This window comes from Bombus huntii, chromosome 15 (assembly GCF_024542735.1).
Source record: "Bombus huntii isolate Logan2020A chromosome 15, iyBomHunt1.1, whole genome shotgun sequence".
Taxonomy (NCBI): domain Eukaryota; kingdom Metazoa; phylum Arthropoda; class Insecta; order Hymenoptera; family Apidae; genus Bombus; species Bombus huntii.
The window spans coordinates 1,663,188-1,689,862 of record NC_066252.1 but is presented as its reverse complement, the minus strand read 5'-3'; the positions used below and the strand labels follow the sequence as shown (position 1 = coordinate 1,689,862).

The 26,675-nt window shown below is 39.7% G+C and overlaps 1 protein-coding gene across 5 annotated transcripts in view; it reads right to left on the bottom strand.

Moving 5' to 3' along the window:
- Positions 1-26,675, bottom strand: part of LOC126873840 (gamma-aminobutyric acid type B receptor subunit 2) — an 83,764-nt gene that overhangs the window by 47,234 nt on the left and 9,855 nt on the right. The window contains exons 2-4 of one of the 5 annotated variants that reach the window (XM_050635112.1): positions 25,950-26,043; positions 13,859-14,509; positions 13,085-13,430 (exon numbers count right to left, since the gene is read on the bottom strand). In XM_050635112.1, the coding sequence (XP_050491069.1) occupies positions 13,085-13,393 (309 nt within the window). In that variant the 5' untranslated portion in view covers positions 13,394-13,430; positions 13,859-14,509; positions 25,950-26,043. Of the gene's footprint in view, positions 1-13,084; positions 14,510-25,949; positions 26,044-26,675 lie in introns of all 5 variants that reach the window. The other 4 variants (XM_050635113.1, XM_050635114.1, XM_050635116.1 and 1 more) reach the window with 4 other exon arrangements.

Genomic DNA, 26,675 nt, shown 5'->3' with positions numbered 1-26,675 from the left:
GCAGCTGCACTTCTCTACCAGGTGTTCGTCCGTGAATATAACGCGCATCGATTACGCGAGTAATCGCAAACGAAACTTCTATCTCTATTAATCGCGTGGAAAAAGTGAGATTTCCGCGAGGAAATTTTACACGTTGTTACATTCTCCGATAAAAAAAATTCAATTTTCATTATCCTGGTGAAAAATTCTAAAATCACAGAACAAAAGTCTATAAAATGCAGCTCTGTCCTTCTCGTTTAAAACGCCCTATCTACCATTCCGAAATATCGAAGAAATCTGAACTTTCATAATTTTTTTTGCGCCATAAATTTTGCCCACCTTAAATTCGATTAAAATTTTAATTATCGTCGCGTGTGATACTTCGATCGAACTTACGTATCTCGATTGTACGGATGTGATTCGCGAGAAGCAGCGCGTATCCATAGAAAGTTTTACCGATCTTCTACACTCGGTTGCGCGCTTTCTCTTGTCCTATCCTCTCGAAATTTTGGTTCTGCGAAAATACAAAACGTGACCTACTTTTCGACCCATTTTCGCGGTATCCACGGTATTAAACGCAACTGGATTTATGGCGTTCTAATTATTCCGTAGCTCGTTAGATAATACAAATCTGGGGTTCTCGTCGGGAACCGGGCTTCAAACCATACTACGTAATTGTGGACATTTTAATTAACGAGGAAATTCGATTACGTTAGCTACAGTTACGACACTGTTCAACGATAGAACCGAATAAACCGCGAATTAGGAGAACGATAATAGTTGAGCATCGTGATACCTTATACTTCAAATCGATGATCATCGATACAGTATGCTGTAATTTCGCAAGAACTAACATCCTCCGCGAAGATTCCTTAAGACTCAGATTACTCGAGGTATTTGTATTCAAATGACTCGCAATCAAGCGACTTGGTTAATGAGAACGAACGTAGAAACTTGAAAAGGGTGTTTCGAGCTGAGTCTGTAAATATGTAACGGATTCATTAACTAACAGAGTTTTAAGTTGCTTGAATTTTATAAGGGACAGCTCTATGTTTAAATTGTGTTTACTGGAAGAGGGAAAAAGGTACAGAATTCAAATTCAAAAGAGCAAAAGTTTATTACTACCAATATTAGTCCTATATACATTTTACGGCAGTATAAATTTATAGTACGTTTTAAAAAGTGATCTGATTTTTGTCGATATTTAATTGGTTTACTTAAATTACCGGAAAATTAAGTTATCTCCTTATTTCGGTAATATCTTCAATTGCGCGAAAGTCTACTGAAATAAGGCTCTGCCCTGTGATTTCTTGTCCAGATCGACGCTATCTTGTCCCATCGTTATCGTTCTACTAACCGATATCGTGGTGAGATACGAACGAAACTTTCTCGTATCGCAAATGCACCTCTACGTTCTCTTTAAAACGAAAGAGTTAGTCGTTCGAAACGAGTTTAGTTATCTCGACGAGCGGAATGTGGCGCGAAGCGACGACGCGACCGCAATATGGTGATCTGCCGGAAAGAGCGAAGCGAAGGAGGGGGAGTGAATAACAGAGAAACGAAAGAGCGGATTTCTTTCGAGTGTCCCTTTAAATCCAGCCACCGGTTGGCGGGGAGAGGGCCAGAAGACTAGACGGACGAGTGGAGGTAAAGCGGCACATAACAGCGAAGGGTGAAGTGGATGAGAGCTCCAAAAGGACCGAACCTCTCGACGGGGTTGAACTTTGAAATTCCATCGCAAACATCTCACTCCCGGTGAACGGGACCAGCCGCGGGAATGGCCTGGGACGATCGTTATATACTCGAATAGGAGACACAGTTCGGGTTAGCGATGGGCATTCGCCACTTCGTTTTGAAACTTTCCAAACAATTTTCTTGGGGCAACGCTCGTTTCGTTGTAACTCGAAGTATTAAGTCTGTCAGTTTCGACGTTTTAAAGGCACATACACACGTTGATCTGTACCGCGTGTTTCTTAACGTGCAATAAGGATGGACGTTGTCAAATTGTTCGAGATTTTTCCGTTTCCGACGGTGGGATTCGCGCTCTTCTAACCTCTAACTCCTCCCTTAGACCTTAGGGATTCGCTGTGTAGCTACTCGAAAAATTTTTTCCCCGGAGTACTCTCGAAACTTTCAAGATTTTTGAAACACTTCGAGTCGAGATTGTACGAGCGTCTAAGGACTCCCGAGTAACGAATAACATTCGAAGCGTGCCGAATCGTCTTCAGGCCATCGCTAGCTACTCCTACTAGGACGAATCGAATTCTCCCTCTTCTTTCTCTATTCTTTTCCCTTGTCCGCCAGTGTTATTTGCTGGAATCTTGACGACGACTAACAGAGATTTAAAAATTCCAGATTTTTAGCCAAAAGATCGAGCATAAACGATGTTGAAGCGATCGTTAATGACTACGAGATTCTGAAATAATTGAATACGAAAGAGATGTTTATTACGTGTAATCGTCTATTGAATCGATTTCAATCAGACGCTTTTATTGACGAGGATTGCCTGCGAAAAGCAATTCCAATTGGATTGGATATTTTAACTGTATAAATTGAATGACTAATTCTACCAACTTTAGCGAGGATAGTCTATTTGAGGGACTTCAGTGCTTCTCCACCGCTGATCAACCTCTCGATTCGATCGTATGAGTCTCTCAATGCTGTTTCGTTGCTGCCGTTTCGTTCCGGTGTTATCTGCTATCCGATGTTGTTTACTATTAATTAAGTCTAGAATTGATGGAAATGTATTGGGACGCCAAAACAATTTATCGTACCTCGAGACAACACTTGCCGCAGACTATAGAAAGAGAGAGGAAACCATTCGATTGCTCGAGATCGTGCTCATTACGTCGAGCTAGCGTAATTTCTTTGAAACGAAGATTTTTATCTTTTAACCACTTCCAAGAAGTCTTTAGCTTTCGTTTTCGGCAAATCGTTTTTCCCTCTTTTTCCCCTCTTCCTTCTCTGTCTTTACCTTTACCCTTTCAACCTCACGGGAACCAAGTTTTTTGGTATTCAACGCGATCCGATAACGTAACAACTAAATGATGTGATTGAATGTAACGCAATTTCGATCATCCTTTTTCTCCCGAAAGAATGTCATTTGTTGTGTAGCGATTACAATGGCGTGACAATTACAAAGGAAAGCAATCATCCGTAGAATACATTATCTTAGATTTATTACGTTCGACTCGAGAGACTCGATTCTAATCGAGGATATAATTCAAGATCACAGGAGAAAGAAATCACATTTTTCATGTTCTACGGGAGAACTATTTTAAAATTCAATACGATCGAGATTGATAAAACGTTTAGGATGATAAAATCCGCGATATCAGTCAAGGAAAAGTGTCGATGCGTACTCGGATCGAAACTTATCGGATATATCGAGTTTTTTATTAACCAGGAGTGAATCAAGCGCAAAATTTTTCAAACAGACTTTTCAGCTTTTCGAGGCATTTCGAAGATACAGTTATCTATCGTACGTTTTACTTTGCGAAACGTGATTGATACAGTTAATAAGACTTCCGTAGTAGCCGTCGATCAGAAATTTGCCAAAGAGACCGATCGACGGTTTAAATTCGCGGGAAGAAATAAACGAAGGAAATTCAGTCGACCGAGATTACCATAGATCGATTTTTCTACCATCGCGTCGACTTTCCATTGCGTTCAGATTAAATGGAGAGAACAAAGAAAAGAAACGGACCTCCTGGTAAACGGGGTTAAAGAAAAATTATTGGAAAAATTGAGGGAAATAAAGTGCGAACGGAAGCTATAAAACATGGAAATGTGTCGAGAAATGTTGAAATGATAGAATTGACAACCAATCGTGCGAATTTTTGGTCGAATACAAACTATATATCAACTTTGGGAGATGATAGAAAAACCGCTGGCACTAATTAATTAATGGTGATAAATCAATTGACGGGGCAACGAAATTACAACAAATGGTGCATATTTGTTTAGCTGAAAATAGCAAATAATCATTATTGAAGGACCCGATACATATGAGCTACGTGAATTCGTGCGAATAAATACTCGAGTACGTTCGGTCAAAGAATAATTGAATAATCCACAATTAATTGTATTCGAACTGCAATCGCTAATGAGAATCATATTACGACCAAATTTTCATAGATATTCGAGCATAGAGGGGAACAGGATTTCCATCAGAATATTTTATTCTTTGAAAATATGACGTTTTCGATATACAACATCAAAAGTCCCAATGAAAATCTATCGTCATTATCGTCGATCAGCAAAGAACTCGTAATTTTTGATACACAATATTTTACAATTCTTTGACCGTGAAAAAATGATCAGATATTGTACAAATAAACATCGCCAAGCCCTTAATCACTCTAATTACCCTACTCACTTTCCCGAGTAGAATCATCCTCTTATGGGTCAGACGCGTTGTGCAGTTCGTTCATAGCTCCTAGATATAGCATAATGTAGTAACTAAAATAGTTAAATAACAAACTGCGTTAGTATATATGGTGTTCAGAGTGGCTGCAAGATTTAAAATGAAATTGCGAAAAATGTTGGAAACAGTAGAATTTGGTTTTTACGAAGATCAGATATTTTGATTAATTCAGATAATTCCGCTTAAAAACCAGAATCATATACACCTAACAGTCGCTGCAAGGTACTTATATTGCGAGTCTATTCTTGCAACGTCTGCTGCTAATTCTGCAAGGCCTAATTTAGCCAAGAGGGCGCGGCTCCGAGCTCCCCTACAAGAAAGGTGACTCGCGATCGTTGTCTTGTCCCGTACGCTGTATCTAGAGTGAAAAGAATGACTTCCGCGTTGCCCTCCCGGGACAAGAAAACCCGTTTCGATCGTTCGATCAAACTGTCTTGGCTTTCGGGACCGTGTATGACTTTCCTGCGAAAACTTATTGTCTGAATGTCTATTCGAGATATCAGCTCCGTCACGAGACGTCTCGATATCGGTTAACTTCGTAGCGGCTGCAAATTGACTTTCGTCCACGTAGAATTCCAAGTTTCCTCGCGTTCGTTCGTTTAATATGATAACGTATCTTTTTTGCCGACGAGAAAGGGACGAAAGACATCAAAGAGAGAGATAATTAAAAATACGAGGTAATTAAGAAACAGATATATTATAAAAGTCAGAACAATTAATTCGTGGATAGATTTAAATTTATGTTCTTGCGGAAATTAAGCAAATAGGAACAGTAAAAGCATTCGTTCTCAAGCTTTTAACGCACGATAAATATGTATGCATATGAAGCTCGTCCGGATTAAGTTTTACACCCAGTTTCAAATGTATTATCGTCATTGTTATTTCCACGTTTTCCATTTCCGGTGAATTAAACAGCTCGCGTATGTATCAACTATTTAATTTTACAACACCGAACGATACAGAATTGCGGCACGAGGACGTCGTTTTTCCTTCGTTGATAAAGCATCGCAATTTATTCTGGCTTTTTCGTCCGAATCGACCTAGTACGACGAGGCCGATGCACGTGCTCGCCTTTATCACTCAGGGCTACATCGCGGTGTTTTGCACGCACCGTGTCACGTCGCATCGGGTGCAACCAGTTTACGTTTCTTTCATTCTCACTTAATCCAGTCGCTTCATAAGCTTTCGTCTATGACACGCTAACTAGAATTTTCTTTTGTCCGCGTCGTGTATATACATGAAGTTACGTGCTGAAACGTTTCTTTTTCTACTTTGCTCCCTGCTCTTTCCACCTTCTTCGTTACTCTTTAAACATTCATGACCAACCGATGGAAAAATCATTCGCGCCCGACGACAAGGAAAGTCGCGTGAACATTCAATTTGCTCGAGCACGCAACGAGCTCGGATTTCCTTCCGCGAAACGAACTCAACGAATTATTCGCGGAGCGGTTAAAAGTCAGCCAATTTATTCGCGTCGCGTAGCCGTGGGCGCGAAAACTTGGCTAAAAAATATCAATGCTCGCGAATTAGCAGCAGCTGCGTTACCGAGCCAGCAACATAGCTGCCTGTTAGTTTTTGCGGCGGAGAGACAATTATATTAGCGAGTTTACCCAGTGGATCGATACTGCACAGTCACTGAGTCAAGGTGAGCTTTCTCCACTCTCCTTCTCTCTCTCTCTCTCTCTCTCTCTCTTTCTATTTCCCCCGTTCGAACGCTCCTTTTATCCTTTGCGTTTCTACCCCCTCTGACCGCGTACGACCTGTCGTTCTTCTTCTTTCTCCCCCGTTTTTATTAACCTCTTCTAACGCTCCTATCTCGCATTTTATTTCGTTAACTGCGAATCACGCTAAGCAACTGATAAGAAAACGAATGGACGAAGGAATCGTTGACCCGTGGAAAAGAGCAAACGGAAGTTGAAATGGCGAGTAGAAAATGGGGAATGGTAAATGGCGGGTTCCGGATGGTTACAGAGTATAATTTATCGGCGAGAATGTTCGTGGCTCTGCAATAGCTGGACCGTTATTATTGATCAGCGAAACTATAGGTCGCGATTATCTGCGGATCGATCACACCTCGCGCACCTACCAAATCCCCTTTTCTTCCACATCGTGTATCTCCCTAGGCATTGCGTTCGAGCCTCCCAACATTTTCGGATCGCGCATACGCTGCCTTCTCCAGCACGACGACGACAACCACGCCGCCACAGCCACCGCTGCTTTTATCCTTCTCTTCGTGTACTCGATGCGATGTGACACGATTTCTGGAGCCCCTCCCTAGCGATACGTCTTCCAACTTCCCGACACGACGACCAACTTACTTACACGGGTCTAGCCATTGGTAGTTATGTTGGCGGAAGGGAATCAGCTACGCTTCTGCGTTGCGAAATCGAAGTATCTATATTGCTTTTGCAGATTGGTTATTTTTGGCGAGATGTGTTTCAGTGGCAGAATTCTGAATAAATAAAATTGCAACGATTTTATCCCTTATAATCGAATTGTTCGGATGTCACGCTGGTCAATTCCATAAATCGAAATATAGAAATACATCGAATACAAAATGACGATTACAAACGATACGTTTGAAAATGAAATCTATGAAACTCGGATTTCACGAACTGCAGAGACTTTTTGGAAATGTTCATTGCAAATCTTTGGGAAATATGGAGCAACGTTTCGAATAACCTGATGGTAATGTGGCAACAGTAATTATGATTTACATATCTTTGCGAGATAAATGCAGATTAACTTGGCGACGGATCAACCTAAAATTTATCACGGTACTCGACCGAAAACTTGCTAAACGAGCTTACCGATGAATAAACCAAAGTTTAAGCGTTAAATCCTCCATGCCTACCTCCGGCTGATTAACATTTACCTGGTTGTGAAACTTGGTCGCGTCATTTTTGCTTAGTCGCGCCCCGCCGCGTCACTCGAGTTCGTCCTTTTCAGCGGTAAAACTGAATTTTTAAACGTCCGCTTTACAGGTTTGCAATGCCTTTTCTTCGAATTCTTCTTCTTTCTGCAAATGACGTACCACGGATCAAATACACGAAACAATTTCAGCTTTTATTTTGCGTTGATAAATCTCTACCTTTTGAACTTTTTCGATATAATGAAGCGCAAACGTAATAGAATTTGAAATAGCCAAATACGGGAAAGTATTTTTCAATGTGTCACGTGCATTAAAATAGTATTACGCTCGGGGTAAATCGATTTCGAAGTTCACGCTGCCACGGTGTTTGCCTTTCTTTTGCTTGAATAAATTGCCTTGCGATATTAAACAAAATTCTGCTCGTTGTTTCGATCTAACCAAGGCACGGAGGAATCGAAAAACTGAAATATTATGCGAGAAAGATTCAATTTTGCCTGGTGGAAGGATGGACTGAAAGAATTGGAAACAATCGTTCACTGTTATTTACGATACACCGCGAACATGCCCAAGCGCCTATTGAACGAGACGCAATTCGTTTACCTATTCTACTTGGTAAGTTCCCTAGTAGAATAATGGCTGAGATTTCGTTTAGTCGTGCCCCTACACGTGATGGAAAGAAGTATGACCGAAAATTCAGTATTGTTACGTGTTTTATAGTATCGGAGAATTTAAACAATGAAATTAATTTAGATTTCTATTGTCATGAAAAAAGTAATAAATTTATATTTATAGAAAATCAATATCATAAATGAAAAAGTTATCAAACAGTAAAGGAAATTGGTATCGATATCTGTAACATTAATATCAAAATTAATAGTGATTAAAATTTAAAAATAGTTTTAAAATTAGTTTCAAAATTAGTATTGATTCAATATAGATAGAACTGGAATTTTTGATATTTATCGAAATTTGGTCGAAGCGATTTTAAGGCAGATCACCGAGATAGATATTTAAACGTTTCCCTAAAACAATCGCAATTCGTGCTTGATAATGGAAATGCATTTTTTAAGAGCTCGATTGCGTTGTTATTGCAACAACGAAAATTCCACTTGTCACTCAAACGTCGCGTCGTTTCGAGCCATCGATACCACTTTAAAATATTAGATTTAATGTTCTGAAGCGTGTATCGAAATATCGAATGGAGATAGGTAATAAATTTGTTCATTGCTCGCAAACGATCCTCCTGCTGCATTACGTATTTATGATTCGAGTCCACGATATTTGCGATCCACGTAATTTGCGAAAACTTTGAAAATTGATTGCTTGTCGAAATTTCCTTTCCACCTTTTGAGCAATTTCCAGAGAGATCGGCGAATAGAAAGTAGGATTTTTCTTTCTTATCTTGCATCTTGCGAAAGAGCCGTTGCTCGCCTTTATGCGATTTCATCGTTCTTCTAGTTTCTTATCTACGATCTGACAGGAAACGCGATTTTTTCAAAATCCGCTGATTCACCTCGCGTAATAATTTATCTCGTTCAACGATTCAATCCGCAAACGTTCCTTTAGAACGGAGATAGGTAGATGATTTTATTCGAATAATGGATAGCGAATGCACATGACGAACATCGATTTATTCCGATATTCAATCCGGTAAATATATATTCTATTCTTATTTCGATAATGGTATTTACATTTATTAAAATAGTTGGCCTTTATATAATATTTACCAAATTATTGCTAGTAACAAATGCGATTCCAGTGATAATAAACTAGATGAACATTCATCGAATAAAGTCATTGATTTCAGATACGAGAGACCAGTTATTTATAGCTTGCATACCACTTTTTCTGAACCGTTCCTAGAACGTTAGTAACCCATGTGCATCTAACGTGTATTACCAGATAAGGTAGATGGTGCGTTTCAATAATTTATATCGCGACAGTTCCTATCAAAGCAACTTGAATTCGAATCACTATTTCTCATAAATGCATAAAAGTCACGAATATTGGTATAATCAAATTACGAACAACCTTTTAATTTAATCTATTAAATATAAACTAATTACGTTGAAATAAAAGTTGAATATGACTAGGGTCATAAACAACGAAGAAATTTAAACAAATTTTCGAAATCGATGACAGAGATTCCACGAATAGATATCTTTTCGGTGGCCATTACTACGTCAGGGCAGATAATCAAGAGAATTTGACCGTTATGTGATTACGCGGCTGTCAAACACGTATTACCGGATATGGGTGCCTGCGTGTGGACAAACGATCGAAATAATACGAAATATTACGTGTGTCTGATCGTTCTTGGGGTCACGTCGAAGGAATTCAATAAACACTCATCTCGAATCCAGTTTTCCCCTTCTGTTTTTCTGTCTTTCCATTTACGAGAAGAAAGAATCGATCGTTCGAGAAATCCTTCCGACGTGACGTAGCGTGCTACAATTTTATAAAACTTCAATTCGGAGCTCCCTTTTCGGAGCGATCGCGATTTCTCTGCTGTCAACTGGTTAGCCGGAAATCGAGGAACAGGTATGAAGAGAATGAGAAGTAAATGAAACTACGGGCGAAACTATGACGTCAGCAATCCGACTTTTTCTTCGTCCAGCAGCAAGGAGAAAAATCATGGGAAAGCGGAATGGGGCTGGTGGAATTTTCGAAATAGATCGCTCTCTGTTCTACGCTTTTCACTCGGCGATTTGTAAACTATCGCCAACCAGATTTATTACGTTTCTATGAAATATGGTCATCGGAAAAGATCCATCGCTTCTCTGGGTTGAAAAATCGTTCGTTTCCTCCAATTACTCTAAGTTACTTATTGCTTGCTTATTGCCAGACGATATAACACGATGCAGATACGAATGGAATGTAAATTAAAATCCGGATTTGCTCGCTGCGAACGTTTCCACATGAAAGATATAAATGGACGAGCATCGAACTGCGATAAGCGCGAGTCTTTTTCGAGCGGAAACATTTTGAGAGTCATGCAATTAATGAATTATTGTCGTCTCGCCGGGAAACGGTGTCGACAGCCTTAAGCGACACGGTAAACTTTCAACGACGAGCGAACGCTAAGAGCGCTAAGTGCTCTCTTTTTATATCGATTAACATCGTTAGTGGTAAGCGTCGGTTATTTTCAACAAAGACGGAAAACGGTGATCGTCCACTGGTACTTTTCACGGCTGACCTGACGCGACATTTCGAAAAAACTTTGCCGAACACGATCTATTCTGATCGCTGATTTTCTGCTCTTCGTCGTTCCAAGCGTCTTATATTTATTAGCTTCGTAATCGGTTCCCGTTTGTAGTTCCGTCGTAACAAAGAATACCGGAGATTTCGATATTCAGGAGATTACAATTAAAAGGCTTCGCGACGAGAGTCAAGGAAGTTTCGTTAACGTGAAGCCGTTTACACTTGAAAGATTCAGAGCCAGAGAGACACTTGAAACAAACTGTTTCTTATACTCAAACACGCTGGCATCTTATTTGGCGCTCAAAGCAACGTGCTTAATGCATTTCTACTTTTTACAAACGATATTTGTTCTTGTGCACGAGGCCGGAATTGCAGCTCGTATAAATGCCTTGGCAACAAATTACTAAGCTACCTAGCCAGAAGATTGGAACGTAAACACCCATCAGAGTTATTAATAATGTAAACCTCTTTACATTCACGACTATAAAATTCAGACAGCTACATTTTCGACATCCAAAATTTAATACAACGGAAGACACGAATTGTTAAATTAGAACATAACTCTTCGCAGTTTTATTTTTTAATTATATAGATACAATTATCCTGAAATGGTAGAGATGGAAATATCTAACAAATAGTATTCTTAGATTTTTCAAAACTGTACAACAATAAGAAGTTACGTTCGGACATAAACGAATTGATTTGGCTTAAGAAATATGTCTGCCTACGGAGGCACTTAGGTGAATCTAGCCACTGGCGAGCAATGGAATAAAAACGTCGAAAAAGCTTCGTTTTCGCTACTATTTTATGAAGCACAAAATTCTTGGGAACCTACTGACCCATATCCTTAAAAAGGCAAGTGTGACGTTTAACACGTATGAAAATTTTCCATGTATTGGACGAGCACGGCGAGATTTATAAAGTTGATTGGTAAGAGATCAGGACCGGATATCTGCACAGTATCGAGACCGGAACCGACCTCTCGATCGATCGACGTATCAAACGTCCCCTATATATTTCTTTACCCTCAAAAATAACTCACATGTCGACACGTTTCTCCCGAGCGAATATCGATTGTCGACGAAAGGGCAAATCGTATTAAAAATCGTGAAATGTCACTTTTTTCTATCAGTATATAATAAAGTATTTTTAATAATGATAGTAATAATAAAAGTAAAGAAGAACATTCCAACAGTCGTATATTATTTTTCGCCATATAGAACTGCGCGTGTATTCATTACGTTGTCACCTATCGGTTTGCGCTTTGAAAGTACGAATCGAGTTAGGATAGAGCGACTCGAAAGTTCCGAGTAGCATCTGCGATAAATATGAAGCGAAGTTAAAGTGTGTAGCTGTGCATCGTCGGTTTATTAGAAAAGTGACACAACTGAAAGAAGCGAAGTTTTCAGGACAGCGATTAATAACACGACCATTTATGGATGAAAGGATTCGAGCTATTTTTCTGCGACTTAGGCAACAGTCCTTGGGTTCTGAGAAACAGTTCACTTTTAGAGTCAATTTCTGCAAATATCTCAACATCGATGATATCCCGAATGGCTCTTCTATTAAACCGCGTCGGAAATATTTCCGATATTTTCGCAATCGAATCCCGTGTGGAATAGGAATGTCAGATATTTGAAAGTTCTTAAAACGCGTATGCGCCATTTCTTTGTTTTATAGCGAATCGATCTCCAAGCCGAGGTGTGCTTAAACGCGAGGATGACGCGATTTGAACGGCAATGTAATTTTAACATCCTCTCTTTCCCTCGTGAAACGCCCCAGACACGTTTCATTGTCAGTATTCGCAGCTGAAAATGACGATATCATAGTTTATGAGAACGTTGAGAATACAAGTGCAAGGATAAATTGGCCCCGGTTATTCGAGTTGATATTTTTGCATGCAACACGTAAACCAGTTGCGCCGTGCACGATAACGAATAAATTGATTTTACGGAATATATATATGCGTAATAGATTTTTCGGTAAAGTTCGGCGCACCGTACGAATCTAATGAATATGCATAGGATAAATAAATTAAACGAGTAAGATTGTGTCCCGAGGTTAATTCCAGCGGCGCTGAATCGAACGAGCAGCTTGAAATTATTAATTCGAAACAGCTCGACGAGAATCGAGTGTGACCTGACGATTTTTCTTCGTATAAAAATTCATGTATCAAGCTGCCGCGAGATTAATATATCCTGTCAACAAATGAACATGTTTCCAACACATCAAAATTAGACGTAGAGATTTCCTACTAGCGTGAGATAAAAATTAGATTAGAGAAACATGCAATTCGAAAAGCAATTTTCAACTGTCGCAGCCGCGTATTGTCACGGCGTTTATAGGAAATTTCACGTTTATGCTGGATTCACCCTGGCCAAAACTATTCGTGCAGTATGCAGGACTGTCGCGAAGAAGCCCTTTAATGTACCTTTGATGCGTCTTCCGGACGAACAGTGTTCGCTAACGACTTCACTCGCTGCACGTAAAAGTTCACGCTGCTGGTGAACATAGTTTGCAGATTGTTCGCAAACTGCTCACGAGCAGCAGCATGGATGCAAAATTACACACGTAAACGTAGAATAAATGAAATGACGGGCGCTTACCTCTGTGTCGTTCCACCACATGTGCAGTCGGTAGTTTTTAAGGACACGGCGATTCTCGTTGATATGATCAACAGCGAGCTTGACCGAAGGCATGACACCACGACCGATGTGACTCTCGGGCACGTGACTACCGTACGGAAAGAATCCGGCGATGTAAACGTCTCGTTTTTTCGTGCCTATATTCTTCGGCCTCTGCCCGGCGCAGCCGAGCATTCCGTCGATCCACAGGACAAAGGCGCAAAGGTAAGCGGCCGTTAAGAGACCAGGCCAGCATCGGCTAGAACTGGTTCGTCTTGAAACCGTAGCCATCCTTCTCTTCTACTTCGCTCGAATACTTTCCGAGTGTCTGTTAGAAAAGCGAGACACGATCTATCGATTACCGATTGACACTTTTAATTGGCTTTATTAGCCGGCTTCCGATTACTCAAGCAGTAATCTTGCCACCGGTTCGTACTATCTCATTGTGCGCGTGTGCATTGGAAGCGATCGCTTTTACCGCTGCTTAAATTTAATGGCGACGAGGCAACTTAATTGACTGTATCAAACGGCCACTCTTTCATTTTACTTTTCTCTCTTTCTCTCACTCTTTCTCTCCCCCCCCCCCTCTCTTTCTCTCTCTCTCTCTCTCTCTCTCTCTTTCTCTCCCTGTTATTCCCTCTGGAACGCGTCGTTGCTCTCGATCTTTGTTAACGTCGCGTCTATTATGGTTGACTTCGGTGTCGATCGTGTTCGCGCGGGCAACGCGTAAACGTGCGATTTCATTCTCGCGATCACCTGATATGCGATCGATGATACTTGTACTCGTTCGACGCGTTTCACTCGCTACTGTTTTTACCGATACTGCCGACTGGACTGGACCGCCGCCGCCGCGGTTACCATTCACCGAGGGATGTTCTTTTAACGTTCAAATGTTCCACATGTTTCCGTTTCTTGGTTAGCTGTTGTTGCTGGAGTTGCCGTTGATGGTGCCGCCATCGCTGCTGGTGCCGCTGTTGCTGCTGCCGTCGCCGTTGCTTACACGCTTCCAGATTACCTTCCATCTTTTTGCCTACGAAATCTTTTCGCGTTACCGAGGCAAAAAAAAAGGTGTCTACACGAATCGCCTACAGACAGACTTAATCTCGTAAAACGGACAATCTTCCGAAGGAAGAGAGCGCGGACAAACAGTACGCGTTGCAAATAGCAAAAATTTCGCTCGGTTAGGATATTTTCTTGTACGCAAGAGACACGTATCGAAATTGCACAACAGCATAAAGCTGCCTCGACTCGAAATTTCTCAGAGAGCGTGTAACGAACGTGGCGCTATTTCATTTTTTAATTACTTTTGCGATCTACGAATTTCATGTTTTCGATTGTTTAGTTTTACACCGTCGTCGCACGTTATTTGTTTCCATAATTGGGCCAGCCATCGCATCCGCGTCGAATCTGTAACAAAAATTTATATTTCTCAAATTAGAGCGATTCATAAATTCTAATATACGAACTGCAACGTTGCATTTAGTCGGATAACGAAGATAGATAACCTAAAGTTCCTTATTTGCTCACGATACCAGTAGCGGTTCGATGATTGTTCGTTAATAAGTGTACAGGGATCGTTAATCACTAATTAAAGATAGATATTGTGCGAACAAAACATGTCTATCTGGTTGCACGTTTAACGTGTTCCCTGTATTTCTAGATCTACTCGTACTTCGTCTCCTGAGAGAATGCTTCTACTTGTTGGAAGTTGCCATACTAATTCTGATATGAAGCAATTGGTTCTAAGGCGGCAATCGTGCCAAACGGAACAGTAGCAGAGTTAACATTGAGACTGCAAACTAAACAACTTACGGCTGTCATTCAGATATAAATTTGTCGTAGATAGCTGTTTATACAAGCTAAAGAAAGACCATTCTGCCTCTCGTTTGTTGTTTTATACTACATTTCTGTTTGCAATTGAAAGATCAGACAAGTATATTTAGAAAAAAAGGAAAATGATCTTGTGATTTTCAAAAGTATTCGAATCAGATTTTCTTAATTTCTTTTTTCTATTCGAATAATTTGAAATAATTTGGAATTCGTAACATGCGCGACAGGTACCGTTTGCAATACTGAGACCTTCAAAACAAATTGCAAGATAAAATAGCAAATATCACTAGCAGAACCACCATTAGTAAGAGATTTATTTTAAAAGCAAAAATTACAAAAGGAAAATCATGCTACCATTCGATAATTTTGGAGTGCTATCGATTTCACGTTTGACTTCACGCCAGTCACGCGAACAAAAATATTTCCCTCCTTTACAAAGGTCTCATAGAAGTTGTTACCTTAATATTGTGAGTCAAAATTACATAGCGGATTTACTTAATTGCTGCACTCTATGCGGGACGTGTTTTATCTTGCTGTTGTAAAGCAGAGGACGGTTAAATGAACCACGCGCTACTAACGCCGCGAATTTCTGTTAGGTGGACCAGAGATAAAAAGAAAGTACTGAGATAGCAAAGTCGACAACGTAAAGAATAATATCAACATTTGCCACGTTACGTTGCACCGTAATTTCTATAGGTTTCCGGACACATTGCGCATCGACGATATTAAAAAATGTATTCTCTAATGAACTTCTTTCATTAAAGCTAAGTGATATTTGGTGCGGTGAACTCCAGCGCCTGGCCAGTTATAGAGTAATACTACTTACCACGATGAGGTAGCAGGATATGCCCTGTTCACTGTCTATCGTTGTTTAACGCAAACTCGTTCAATTTTACTTTTTCTTCCCGAGGAATTTTCCAATTTCCGTGGGAAATAATTACACCGGGAGTATACACGTATACGATGTATTGGTATTGGATTATTTGGAAAGTTTCTAGCAAAAGGAACACTTTCTTTTTAAAAATTTATCTTTCTTAACAACAAATTAAGATAGTTTGTACGAGTCTTTTTAGTATCAAAACGCTACCAACTTTCTGAATCACCTAATTTCTACGTCTAAAAGAAAAGAAATAAAATTTCAGGCGATCGATTAATTGTCTCGCGAGGTTATTAAGGTTAGTGGAGGAAACCTATATATTCTTTGGACTACGTAAGAAGAATTCACGAGCTAAACAGAAAGAAGAATGAGAATGGATGGAAGTTTGATATCAGGTTGCTCGGAGCTCCTACTTGACCGGAACACTCGAGTCGATGAACTTCGGATGATCGTAAAGTTAAGTGTCCGGAACCTCTAAACCTTAAGTACCCAATTACAATAGCAGCAGCTGTCGATAACGTTCTTTTACATCGGACGACATCATCTGTTTCAAGAGACACTTGCTCCGGGATCACGACGTTAAACGCGGCCTTGCTATTATTCTACATATATATGTTACATTAATTGCTTGCACGTAATTATGATGTCGACTGAGCTCAACTTTTTCAACCCTCTTGAGGTCGTGATTTATCACATACGTACATTGCCATCTATAAGCATTTGGACACTCGATGCGATAACTCGTATTCGCAGTAACTTAGAACTGTCCAGATACTTACGAGCGATAGTGCACATGGGAAATCTTTTTAAGTAGAATCTTTTTCGACAAACACATTGCGAATCTGACAGTCAATCATTATACGATCAGGGTTGGAAAAAGAAGAGAGTAAAGAGGCAAAGAGATGCAAACGAAGGAGAGAGGGAGCAAAGAAAAGCAAAAAAAGAAAGAGAAAAAAAGGAATAGGGTTGAGATGAGAAAAGACGAAGCGAAAGTACGGGAAAGAAAATCCTATTTCACCATTATCCAATACCAAATCTGTTTCTCATTTCTCATTTTCCAATTAACCGCTTCTTCCTTCTCGCTCCGTTAACATTCTGCATTCTTCGATGCTCGGCAACCATATTTTTTTAATAGTTTCTTTAATTATTTGGTTGGCTTCTTCGTGGCTTTTTCTCATCTCGTACCATCGTAGCTCGTCTTACAGCCTTATATCCCTCTATTACTTTCTTTAAAAGCTTCCCCTTGATTCCTCGGTAGCGTAACACTCGCACTGGTACACTCGAGTCTCTTGTCTTTCTCGCAGAATTGACCGTTCGGGTTGAGTTCAACCTCCATCTTTTCATCGTTTTTCACCGCTCAAGAATTGCTTTCGTCTTTTTTCTTTATTTCTTTGTTTGTTTCTCCTTTCACATTTATGACGCATGAACGCTCTTTCGGGTTTCGCCATCTTCTGAGCATACCGTGAATCGGATTGTCTTAACCAGAGGATTTGCATGAAACGAGGCGAAGTCGCGATTTAAAGAAATACACCAAGTTGTAGAATAAATAATTTATTCTTCGTCACCTCGTCGGCGATACTTTAATCGATCCAACTTTGTATGTAGCTATAGCTTAGTATTATAGTTTAGCTACGAAATTCCTTAATTCCTCGGTGAGTTCTTTCCTCCGAGGATTTCTCATAATTAACTTCTTTAACTTTGCAGATCTCTCTTCGATGAAGCGTGTTACCCGGATGGTGAGCCTTACCCGAAATGGATCTTACAGATATTTTTAGGTATTTGGTTTTAATATAAATATTGTAGTATCATGGAAGAAAAGCCCAAGAGAAAGCCTAAGTGCCGACAGGCCCAACAATGTATCGTCGGTCCTTCAATCGAATAGTTTCGCGGAAAAGGCCTGCGTGACCCTGACCACGAGCGGTTACGGAACACGTGCGTCGTGAGTCTAAGACAAAAGACAAAGGGATGCTAAGGGAGGAAGACGAATTAATAGTCAGTGTTAGTTGAGAAGTCAGAGAGTGTGAATCGAGAAGTCAGAGAGTGCGAATTGCGCTGTCGAGAGAGTGTAATCCACGTGAGAGAGAGAAAGAGAGAGCTTTGGAACCGTGATGACGAGAGTTAGAAATAAACTATTTAGTTGTCTTAATTACAGTACGTTATTGTATTTAGTTCACGTTAAACAACCATTGTTTCCTGTTTAACCAATATCTGTTTAATCCATTTGTTGTAAATAAACAAATTGTAGTAAAGATAAAGTATAATATTCAATATGATTTTATTATCTTTTTATGAATAAAGTGTTAAAAAAATGGTGGTATCTGAAGAAGTATAAACGTGAAAAACATTCTATGAAAAATTAAGAATCGATCATTGTGGTCACTGTAATAATTCTGGTTAAATAAAATCATTATTCAAACATATAGAACCCCTAAAGTTCATCTTCATTATCCATCTTCCTTCCAAATTGATTCCTAGTTCGAAATTTGTTGCTATTTCTTTTATCCCGAATCGCATTTCACGTTCTACAACCCTTTGCCGTTTAATTCTACATCCCAGAATTACAACATGCGAATTTCTTTCTTTGAAAGTCTCCTTTCTAGGCGGATATTCGTTCCCAGTTGGTTCGAAATCTTCATGCTACTTCTTGCTTCCTAATCAATTCATCAGGATTGAACGCTTTCTGAACAAAGTTTCGGGATCGTCGAGAAATTCGTTTGAGAAATTCATCCTGACTGATGCAAAGTTTCTATGAAATTATCATTTTGATCGTCTGATACGTAAAGGCAAATTCCACGAATCAGCACGAAGTACCTAAAGGTAAGGTAAGGGTTGTGTATTTGTCTGTCGGACGTAGTTTCGTCGAGTTTACCGAGAAGCATCTTATAATGTGTTGGCGTGCGGAAAATTCGCGTAGAAATTGTCGGTTAGGCCAATAGGCGGCGCGGTTTTACGCGATGCCACTGATTGACGTGAAGGTTTGCTCGTTTGGCACGAAGAGGGATGATCGCTGATCAGAATTCGAGGATGAAAATCGGTAGGCTGTGAAGGGGGCAACGGTCGATTGGCGAGTAGCCGGTCACGACTCCCGATCAATAATCCGGCGTCGGTCGACTGGCTCCAGGAAGACCACCGGTTTATATCTAACGCTTCAAGAATCGGCTTGACGGACCGTATCAGTCTGTCAATTTTAGAAACAGCGTTTGTTAGCGTTCAACGCTAGCGAGTTCACCGGGTTAACCAGCTGTAATTTTCGAGGATGTTAGCAGACTCGCTGAGTAATCGACGCGTTAAGTGGCGATCTAACGCGAGCGCTTCTCGATCGCACATTAACTGACTGCGCTAGGTTGGTCATCGTGAAAATTTCCCTGGTTTTTATCGTACCTAATTGTAACGCCTAATTTATTCCCCAATTAGCTAGCCGGTAATTCCCTAATTTATATCTCCAACTGGTTTCCACTTTGTCTACTACGATTTAAGAGAATGTCGAATATTCTTGCGAATTTCACGGAAGCCGAACTTTTTAACTTTGCTTCGTGTAACTTAATTATCAATAAACATCTTACTTCCATAAAAGAGATATTTTATAAGGTGTTATAAATAATAGTAAGTTCCGGAGTAAATTTAAACGATTAATATTTTAACGTCATTATTGGATTTGGATCGATGCGGCTTCCGAGCGTATCAATATATGCATCGAACAGAAGCTGTAGAAATTATTTTAATTTGAGAACGGTTGTGTTCTTTCAAAACGAACGACTTCTATAAATCTGCCTTTGGACGGAGATTTCCGATTTTCTACGTCGATTTTATCACGAAGTATATCGTTAGCCAGCAGCATAGTTTACGTAAAACTGAATGTCGATATATGTTTCTTTTACGTTCCCTGTATCTTTCGTTTGCAATAGCGCTGGATACAACGCTATCTCGATATGATCGGTAACGATCTCCGTTAGTTTCCGGCTAAATTGAAATATTACACTAATATTATTCTTGAAAATAATACTATTAACGAAAATAGTACTCGACATTTTCTTCTGGCAATAACAGGCTTGGAAATAAAGGAATAAAAATTTTATGAAATCCAAAAGCACGATGGTTTCGTAATATCGGTAAGATCTGCTCTTGAAAGCTCGTAGCTTCTAGCGACGCTTTGATTAATAAACTTTTTCGAATAAAAGGCAATTACGTTTTACAGGTCGTGTTCAACGGAGGAAATATAAATCAGGACTAAAATAAATAATATGAATGCAAGGTAAAGAAAAGAGCGAAATAGGCGTTGCTATCAGTGCCTGTATCGTAATCGAGTAACCGCTAATTTACCTGTAATCTCGAATATTTATACGGATAGCAGGCAATCCGTTGACCGAACGGGTAATCCAATCTATCGAAAATTTACGAGCGGATAGCCGATAGACTGGAAAATTGGATTACGCATAATACGAATTTTAATGTAACTCCTTTCTGTTGGGATCTCGTGTAAATATTACTAGAACGGTACGATATTTCCTATCTCGTTACCTCGACTTAACAAATAATTTTGCTATGAAATAACACGACATTACTCGTTTATACTCGAGATAAAGAAGAAAAAGGATATTAGGCAAACACGAGAAATACTCGAATCGCCTGCATGAGTCTCAATGAGCGTAAATTATCGTAGTTAATATCTCGAGTTATAAACAGCAGTAAGGAGTCACGCTAGAGGAAAAGAAAAGAAAAAAGAACAAAGTCGAACCTCGGTACTCTTACTTTCGACGAACCAGGCAAACCTCGAGCGAAAATAACACAGACGATAATCAACTCGATCGACATCGAAGGTGGTTTCGGGAAAACGAAGCAAGCTAAACCTTGCCGATAGTCTAACAGTCGACGGTAATAAAGTCTCATACAGTATTCATCGGTGACCATGTCGCGGCAAGGTTGAGCCTTGGCATAGTGACATAATTCTCAACGCTTGTACCGCGCTACTAGCTAGTAACACGCTAGCCAGCGATGACCGTGAGTCTGGACTGGAATAATCGGTGGTTCTGACGCCGTAGTCGTAGTCGTCGTCGTCGTCCTCGGTAGGTACTATCGCGTCGGTGACGTGGGCCTCGGTTGATAGTGAGTACGGTGGCGTGTTTCCTTCGGTTCATCGCTTGATCGATGGACTTTACTTTCGAGCCAAGAAGGTCGTTCGCTTTCACCTTACTGCTCAAACTGCCGCGGAACACGAAGAAACATCGAAAGTGCTAGACTGCAGTCGAAAGGCTCGCGTGCCGAAAATGCAGTTCCCGTCGCCTTCGACGCCAACGCGACCAAATCGTCCACCTATCTCGACGCACGCTAATGAAAAATTACCGGTAATTAATTCCAACGGTTAATATCGATCGCCTGACAATAACAGAGGCAGCTACGCTGATCGAATCGTTCGATTATCGATGATTCCAAGTAATATCTCTCGCTTATTGTTTAGTAGACGCACGTTCGAATCCGCTACGTGTCTCTATTATCGAGGGAGATAGCATTCTAGAAATCCTCCGACCGCTATATCTCTCTTCGGTTCATTCGTTTCTTAAATGTAGCGGAATGAAATGAGTAAAATACAGAGAAAGATTCAAGCTGCTAATCGTAGCGTTGTAAATTATTTTTACCGAATTTATTCGAATATGATCGTGCTTGTTATCATTCTTATTGAACAATCTCCAAAATTCTATTAAAATAGTCCCATAGTCATAGATTGAAAATATATAAATCTTGGTTTTCGACGTATTTCGACGAACCACTGGAAATTGAGATATCGCCAATCTGATTCAGCCGAGGAAATAATAGTAGCTGCCAGGTATAATTATTCAAATTTTTCTGCCGGTAGCCGGCGATGGTTTACGGTAAGCGAACTGTTCGTGTTTTGCACGGTCTTTGGTAATCTCTTAGGTGAAAACGTACGTCGCATCGCGTCGCGTCGGTTTGGGTTGATCGACGGTACGGATGAGCCGTGAGAAACTAGATCAGTCTGCTCTCGGGGGTTAGGGCGTTCTACTTTTCGAGTGCGGCAACGACGATGCAAGAACCGGGGGAAAGCAGTTGTTCTCCGTTAAAAATGCGACCACTCGCTCGCATTGTCTCTGCCCTGCGGAGAAGCTGAATTGCGACATTCAAGCGAAACATCGAAAACATTTAAACGTTTACCGTTAACGCGATTCAAGCTGCTAGAAAACCGGTTTTCGCTTTTCAGGAAATTCCTGCTCCACCAGTCAGCTTAATTAGCATGCTTACTTAGCTTTTCCTCACCAACCTTTTCACAGCTAACCTTTCCCCTACGTTCCCCAACAATCTTTCCTCATTTTCTTCTCGTTCTTGTTTCTTTATCTTAAACGATGGTTTCGCGAGAACCGCAAAGTTACGTGTAGTCAGTGATTCGCCGATTTTAACGGCTGAGATGCGAACAGATGTACAGATTTAGTCGCATTAGCGCCACACGAACCACGTATTTAAAAAGCATTCTTTAATGGAAAGTTCGTGTTTTCCGTTCGCACGGCTTCCCATTTTTTTTCTCTTTCCCCTTTTCGTTTTTTCGGGCAAGATATGTGGCGCGTAGTAGAGCAGTCGTAATGGAGTATAGAAAGCACTTTTTAATAGAGAGCTTCCACATTTTTTTTTTCTTCGTTTTATATCTCGCACTTTTGTTTCACACCACATGTGTGATTTAGCAACGTCTTTTCCAGTGTTTGTCATTTATGTTCATCGATTATGAACGATTATGACGTTGAAAAGAAAATCATAGAAATGATTTAGAGAATTAGAAAACCACATTCAGAGCGTATTACAATGTGCCGTTAAGTGTGACAGAAATTAACGTTCCTTGGCTTATCTCGCATTTTTACGATTCGAATAACTCGAGAACATTATGATGGCACATTACATTCAAAGTTTTATCGAGTATTGCCAAGCCAACTCGACCACTCTCATCTCACTAGAATAATTCGTAGATACAATCTTCTGATACCAACAACCAACTTTTAGTTTCCATCATCGTTGGAAAACTTTCTTGATCACTATAGGTAGTGCAAACTCGATAGTTGTGCGTTTATAACGCAGAAATTTAATCGTGCCTCCATTTCCAGTAAAACGCATCGATCATTGGATCGATCATCGTATGTTTCGCACGACGGTAGGCAAGAATTTTTTATGCCTAGCTCCGTGCCATTTAGAAAAGTTTTTTGTTATTTAATATTTGTGTTTCTCGAATTATAGTACGGTGTATAAGTATAACTGTTCAGTAAGCTCGCTAGCTTTCTTTTCAGGTTATATCTTCAGGGAACAAGGGAGATTGCCCGTTCATTAATATTTTAGTCATTAAGAGGTTAAAGAAGTCTTTCACGAGCTCAACGTGCTGTGGTGGACTATACTATAGTCCAATATCAAACAATGGCTATTTGATATCTTTATTTATAGACGGTCGAGTGCAAATAAATGATTCATTTTTTAATACTCAAACTGAAATCAATTTCGTGATTGAGGAGCGATCGAATCGACGAGAAAGAAGGAAAATGGGAAAAGCACTTTCTCGAATTCTGTATACCTCCGAATTCGATTAACATAATCGAACTAGTTCTGTTTAAACAACGTTGAAAAGCTGTTTACGGATGTACTTTTTCCTTTTACGGTCATGAGTATCATTACGCTTTGAAGCAACAACGCGAAGCAACACGAAACAAATTATTTAAATGTAATTTCCAATCGAGTACAGTCCGATACGTAACGGGAGATTCGAAACGATCGAATCTTCGAAATCATGAATACACGCCGACATTCCGAACGGAATTAGTTTGCTTCGAAAGCGATTGTTTACCGTTGGTTGACAATAAATTTGGATTTTACCGCCGATTTACGGATCAAATATATCCAGAATTGTGATTTTTCACTTCGAGAAATGGAGGTTTGCCTGACGAGTCGATTAACAGGCAAAATTAAAGTAGCTGAAAGCAGTGGCAGTTAGTCGGTAGCCGTTGTTCGCGTGCTAAATTCGAACGTCCTGCTACGTAAATGTTGACAGAGCGTGGTAACGTATTGTGCAGACACACGCGAAAAGTGGATGATCGATAATCAAGTGCACGAATACGTTCTAGACGAATATACATAATGCATATCGTCTGCGACGATATTTACCGAGAAGGTCACGTTTAGCAGAAAACAAAGTGTTTACCGATTCAAGTGGAAAAACAGAAAGCAACTATGATGGAGGAAACTAGTTTTCAGTCACACCTAATTACGATACATTTGTATGCTTTTATTCTAATAACTGAGACTGGCATACACGATCCTTTTTATGTTATTAGCGATATAATCTTTCCTTTTACTTTCACATAATGGCAAGAATATTTTGATATAAAACGCTGTCTAACGCGAGGTTAGGTTGCTAAGTTTCATCAATTCTGCTGACCTTCCTGAACTTGCCAAAGAAATGGTACATCAAACATGAGTTTGAAAAGTCTTCGTCTCAATCATCTCTTTCGTAGAAATAAGTTCTATGGCCTAACCTCCGCTATACCGATGATTTGGTTCAAAGCACTGGCCAACTATGAAAGCTTTAGCAACGAGTCTACTAAGACCCAGTCGAGATAACTTCGTCCCTTCCTTCCTCTTTCCTCTCTTTCATTAGAGTGGTGCAAAATGATAACTTTAAATTACACTAAATTACTATGGGGTCAACCATTACTATTGTATCTGTAATCACTTCTGCTTCTCTGTTCGACCATTTGTTAATTGCATCTAAGTGGAAGCAAACTTTATAGTTTACCTTCAATTTCCCTCTGCGCAATCTATTATAATCGATAACCTATCCCTCTTTGCGAAATTACTCGATCGTAGTTTGATAATTTAACAAAGGAAATTACAACTGTCTCTATGTTGTTTCAAAATTTGAAACGGCAGATTGAAAAATCCGAAAGGACGAGCTTGTCGGACGAGCATCGAACGTATTGGAAATCCGCAAAAGCATTGAATCTTGCAGCACGGAAGGTTGGCTTATTTGAGTAAGCCACGTGGGAAAAACGAGCTGATCGCGTCCCGTATATCATGAAAGTAATAACATATAACACGATACAAATAATAAAAGACATCGGGTAACCACCAAATGATCCCAATTTAATAGGGTAGAAGAAATCCAATCAAGCGCGTCCCATTAAATAGTTGATGCTAATGTCCAAAAATGTCAGTACTCCCCATTATAATAATTAGTCTTCTCAACGTTAGAACTACCAAACGCCAACAAAATGACGGGTTTTGGATTTCTTAATTTACATGTACACTAAAAATATGCCTTTGATAAAAGCAAAAACATAATTATATATTTGTTTGACTACTTGTTTTCCTCGTATTACCTTAATTACGAATAGTTATAAATAGGATATATAGATACATGTTATAGATTCGTAAATGTTTAGAGAAGCTGAAATTGCGAGTAAAAATCAAACGCACGTAAACGTAGTTCTACAAGATAAAATCCAACAGCTTTTCCGATATACAAACGATCATATCAGTGATTATTTCAATGGGCATCCCATCACTGTTGAAATTTTTTGATAGCGATATCGCGTAAACAGTACTGGAGGGTCGATCTGAATTTCATTGGACGTGAATTAATTAACTCGTCGAGTGAAACTCCATGGACTTAATTAAATCCGGCTTTCATTTCATTCTAATTTAATTCAAGGATGACATAGAGTAATGTAATGTGTTCGTGCGGACCTCGAAAATATTAGTACGCGAGAGCTGCGGCTGTCCAATTTTTAATTTGTTTTGTCAAATTTTACATTTTCTTTCCTATCTCTCTCTCTCTCTCTCTCTCTCTCTCTTTCTCTCTCCCTCTCTCCCTCCCTTTTTCTGCGAAACAAATTAACTAAAATTTCACGGTCGTTAAATTATTCATTTGTTTCAATCATTTTTACAAAGGAAGTTAAATACCTCGTGTCAAGTTTTGAGATGCAAATATTTGATGTTGCACTTCTCGCAATTGGCGAACAGACTGTGGAAGAGGAAGCGCCGATAATTCACAATTTATATTTTGCCCGAACATACGCTTCACGTAATTGATGCTTGTACGTATTGAAAGTTCATTTCGAGTTAAAAATTGAGAATAAGAGTACTCGATGTACGAACCTATCGAGCAGACGTGCCTCGTGCAGGCTCCATTTCCGTATTTATCGGGCCTTGGCTGTTTCTTCGGCGATCTCGAGTGTTCACGGGCATTTGGCTGAAAAATATATAAAGAAAATTGTAATGGAAAGTAATCTCGAGACAAGCGGGACAGGAATAATGATAACACCATCGTGCGGTTTCATAAAGAAAACAGCGTAATCTCCAATATAAATGATGTTCCGTAAAGCGTATCGCGAGCAATTAAAATTAGTCGATCTAGATGAGAACGCGAATGCTACACGAAATTTCCTCAAACGAATGGTTTATCGCGACATCTGCTAACGTTTCACAAATCTTCGTACGTAATCTATCATAGCTCGTGTTTCATGTATATGTATAGTATCCAAGGTTTCATAGCTCAGAAATGTGCAGATGGTTCGAAAACCGTTAGTTAGATCGCTCTTTCATTTACTCCACTAATCCTTTTCACTGGCAAACAAAACTGTCCTCTACGAGCATTGAGTAAATACCGTTCGCAGCAAACAAAAGATCGGTCGTTTGTCAACAGGAAATTTTATGGAGTAAAAGTAAGTTGATTCGCGGCGATGCCAAGAACATCGAGCAAACATGATGCACATACATACATTTGTGTGTATAACAAACGTAATAAAATGCATTCAATCGTCCTAATGCAACTATCAACTGAACCACGAGAAATTTTATTGAATTTAAAGCGACGAAGTTTAT